Source organism: Nicotiana attenuata, chromosome 9 (assembly GCF_001879085.1).
Source record: "Nicotiana attenuata strain UT chromosome 9, NIATTr2, whole genome shotgun sequence".
Lineage (NCBI taxonomy): Eukaryota > Viridiplantae > Streptophyta > Magnoliopsida > Solanales > Solanaceae > Nicotiana > Nicotiana attenuata.
The window spans coordinates 3064929-3069270 of NC_031997.1; the positions used below are offsets into that span (position 1 = coordinate 3064929).

General features: G+C 37.1%; 1 protein-coding gene across 2 annotated transcripts in view; it reads left to right on the forward strand.

Moving 5' to 3' along the window:
* Nucleotides 269-4342, forward strand: part of LOC109231970 (ubiquitin domain-containing protein DSK2b-like) — a 12496-nt gene continuing 8422 nt past the window's right edge. The window contains exon 1 of one of the 2 annotated variants that reach the window (XM_019397582.1): nt 269-703. In XM_019397582.1, the coding sequence (XP_019253127.1) occupies nt 445-703 (259 nt within the window). In that variant the 5' untranslated portion in view covers nt 269-444. The remainder of the gene's footprint in view (nt 704-4342) is intronic. The other variant, XM_019397581.1, reaches the window with a different exon arrangement.

A 4342-nucleotide genomic window follows, 5' to 3' on the forward strand; every position in this document is an offset into this window, starting at 1 on the left:
ATGATAATTTTGAAATTTTTCGAAAATATGAAAAACTCCAAAAAGTTATTTTTCAAAATTTTCACTAAGATCAATCACAAAAATTCAAAAGCAACATAAAATTATAATCATATCCAAACACAACACTAATTTTCAAATATTATTTTCACTTATTTTTATTTATTTTTTACTTTTTCCGGAATTTTACAATTAAATTGTCCAAACGCCCACTAAGTAGTGAGTACCCATCTTACGTGGTCTTTGTAACATTTCTATATTTCTACTGAAAAAAATATTTAAAAGCTATAGCATTTCACTGTCTTTGTCTCTCTCTAGTCTCTAATATCTAGCTGCCTGCGAATTGTGAAATTTCACCATATAGGGCTTCAATTCTTGCACTCTTTTTTCTGTTCAATCAATTGAAATTACCAAAATACACCTCCCAAATTACACAAGGGGAGGAGTATGAGTATGGTCGGCGGCGATTCAAACAAGGAGAATAACACCGGCGCCGGTGCCGGTGCCGGTGCCGGTGCCGGCGAAGGTGTTACAATCAACGTCCGATGTTCCAACGGCTCGAAATTCTCCGTGAAAGTTAACCTCGATGCGACCGTAGGATCCTTCAAGTCTATTCTTGTACAGCACGCAAACATTCCTGCTGAAAATCAGAGATTGATCTATAAAGGCCGTATCTTAAAAGACGAGCAAACACTTGAAAGCTACGGTACGTTAATTATACACTTTTTTCACTTTGATTTTCGATTGTGGAGATGATCAACTGCTGGTGCGTAGTTAATTGGTTCGATAATTGGATAATTACAGGGAAATCTCTTGATAGATGATGAACACCAGTAATTGGTAATCTGGTTAAAATGGTAACTAACCCGCTAACATCTGTCTAATTGTCTGATAATATAAAAAAAACTTAAATGCAATTAATATATTGATTTAAGTTATATGCACGGATAATTTTTTACACTTCCAGTGCAATTTATTTAATCTGTTATAGTAAATTACTTACCGTTTATTTTAGGTTAGTTATTATTATGCTATTAAATAGAGTTACCTGCAAATACTTTCTAACTGACCTTATTGTGTTATCTTTTTACACCGTCAGTGGGAAGAACTTAAATTCTTAATATATTTGGAATTTGTATTGAAATATGGTGTAACAACCTTGGTGCTACTCTATTTAATTCCACAATAGTAATAATTCAGAATTCAAATGGAGATGACAGAATTAGCACTCAGCGATTTAGTACTTCATATATACTGATCAGTAAACTGGAATTACAGCTCAAATAGAAAGAAGAAGCTATAATGAAAGTGCAGAAAATAGAACTAAGAAGCAAACTCAATCTAACAACATCACTGGAACATCAGCATTAATTCGTCCGGCGAACTCCACCGTTATGTAGAAGAAGAGAATTAGCTAAGGATGCAATGAAAACTTGAAGAAGATGATGAAGAACACTTGAACAGAGAAGAGGAATTGTAGAGGAAATGAAGAGAGAGAAGGAGACGAACAAGAGAGAGAGAGAGAAAGAGAGGTTCCGCATTCATGCCTTTTCACAATAATTTCATTGTTTTTATACGAGGGATGTGGTCCAATCCCTTGGACGCGCTGACAACGTCAAATCGTGTCCTCTAATTAGAACAAAACAATCGTCTCAATATATATTGGATAGTATCCAAGTCGAATCCACAAGGAGCAATTTTGATTGTAGTTAAGCCCAAGTCTAATTACCAGATGCCAATTATCTTTCTTAAGTTGGTTTTTGTTAATCTAAATACTGAAAAGAAAACTACAGTAAAGTTAACAACTAATGAGCGAACAGATAGAGTGAGTTACTTCGAGTGAAGGAAGTCTGGGATTGTTCACCACCTCTATGTGCCTAACTAATGGGTTTTTTGCCTATTTAGCTTACTTAATTGGGTAGTTGTTATGGTCTACTATAATTACGCACTGATATATCCTGATAATTAATGGGCCTACACCCAATTGCTATTCCTAGCTGTCAGAAGTGCATTAATAACTGAATATAGTAAAAATCAGGGATGAGGTTAGCTATTCCCAGCAATCTCTATTTCAAACACTCCATTTCCTTGGGTAGTTAGATCAACCCAAGCTTAAACCTACTTTCCTAAGCAAGACCCAGCTAACAGGGAATGATTTAGTGTAGGTATCCACTTAATTTAGCCAAATGAACACAGATTCATGTAGATAATAATAAATCCAATCAAGATAAAGCAAGCAATCAACTACCCATTAGTTAAACAACATAGATTTGGTTCACAACCCCAGAGATTAGTCTAGCTACTCATAATTAAAGCAATAAAACATAAACTAAGATAGAATTCATAATGGGTAACAAGAGGTGGTTAAAATTGGACCTGGGAGACAATCTTGGTGGATTCCTCCAATAGCCCTCATCTCCATGATCTGGAATTCGCATTTATTATACCGAACACATACCCAATGCTTCCTTTCATCTTCAGCTGAAGGTCCCTTTTCCATGGAAGACAGAGCCTGAATGGAGAGCACCCCAGGGCGAAGAACATGATAGAGCATGTGAATTTTGTCACCAACACAGAAGCTGGCTAGTAACTTCTTATTTAGCACCTTATCAGAAGAACTATTCACTTTTCCCACATGTCGTGAAGCAAAGCATTACAAGTGTAAATGGTTGGGTGTACTTCCCTTTTCAACACCTCTTCCAGAATATAATGAGTCTCCTTGGAATCAGAATTCCTTAGCCTTCCCCTAGCGTCAGTCCAACCATCCTTACGCTCAGTTCTTCCTAACTTCTATTGCAAAGCTCTTGATTTTTCCATTTCTGTTTGCTAAGTAAGATAGCTCCCTGTGGTCTGGAGTTGTTCCAGCATGCTTTTCAGTACTGCCACCATAATCTTTAGGAATACCTACTACCTCTTGTCTGATCTCAACCATGTCATGTGTACCTTGGCCATGAGAAAAAAGGCCATTACTACTTTCATTTCCTGATGCAAGTGCAATGTTGCCAAAATATCTCTATGGATTGAAGCAATAGAATTCTCTGCCACATACACGTTAACATCAGCCCCCCAAGCAGTCGAACCATGTGAAAGTTCGGCACCAGTAGGCACATTTCCATCAACTACACTATCATTGCTCAATTTCCAGCATTTTTAGACTGTAGTATGCTGACTAGGCTTATGAATGGGCTGAGAATGCAGCTGGGAGGTAGAAGTTTTAAAGACCACTTTGCTCCTTTTTAGGTAAGCCTCAATAGCCTTTCTTGCGACCTTGCCTGCTCAACTGCCTTGTTAAAGTGGTTCCTCAAAATACCTGATAGCCATCTTAATTTCTTTTTGAGTCCACCTGTGAATCTTGAAAGGAAGTAGGCATCATTGAGTGTTCGAGTGCGGATCATCATCTGTACTCCAAGGACTTCAAACTTCTCAAGGTACTCTTCAACGGATCCCTTTTGAACCAACCTGTTCAACCTTCAAGGTTTTATTGTGTGTGATGGATGATCCTCTCTCCCTATATTGAGTTTCATTTCTAAACCTGTCATTTAAGACATATCAAGAATGTAGAGATTAGAGAATTCGCCCCCAATGCCTCAGTCTTCGATTTGATTCCCAACTTCTCTGCAATCTCCACTTATTTTTGCACTGTACAGTTGTATATGGAAGGCAAAATACATAAGTTGGCACCCGAACTGTGGACCAAATCCCCGTTACACACTTTCTATGGGTGAAAATAATATTACACACTCAACCTTTTAAAAAGTGTGTCTAATACACACCTCCTTTGACCAGGACTCAGTATGTGTAAAACACTACGATAGAAGCGCGTCTACTAATAAAAATACTGTCTAATTATTTATTTAATGCCACGTATCAGCAATTCCCTCATCTTCCCCACCCTTCCTCTATCTCTCTCTTCTGCCAGCTAACACCTCCTCTCCCCACCCCCAAATCCCTTCTTTTCTTTTTCTTTCTCAAATCATTACTTCTGATTTCCTCTCGACTATACATATTTTTCATTAATCTCAAGGTTCCAATCTATTTCCTTCTCTAGCCTCCTTTTTTATTTGTTTGATTTCATTCACATTTAATAAATTTTGTCATCATCGCAATTTTTTCAATTAATATAGCTTTTTTTCCTTGTGAGTAATTTCGACTACATCTATCGCGTGCATCTGTTTTTTTCCTTTAATTTTGCAGTTATCTATCTCAGATTCAGGATTTTTAGCTTCTCATGTTGAAGAGGATGCTGAATTTTTTATTTTGAAAGATGGTAGTGACGACAGCAGCCATGGGAATGACAAACAAAATTTTTGGAAGAGAGCTATAAATGAAAAATAGCCAGCTTATG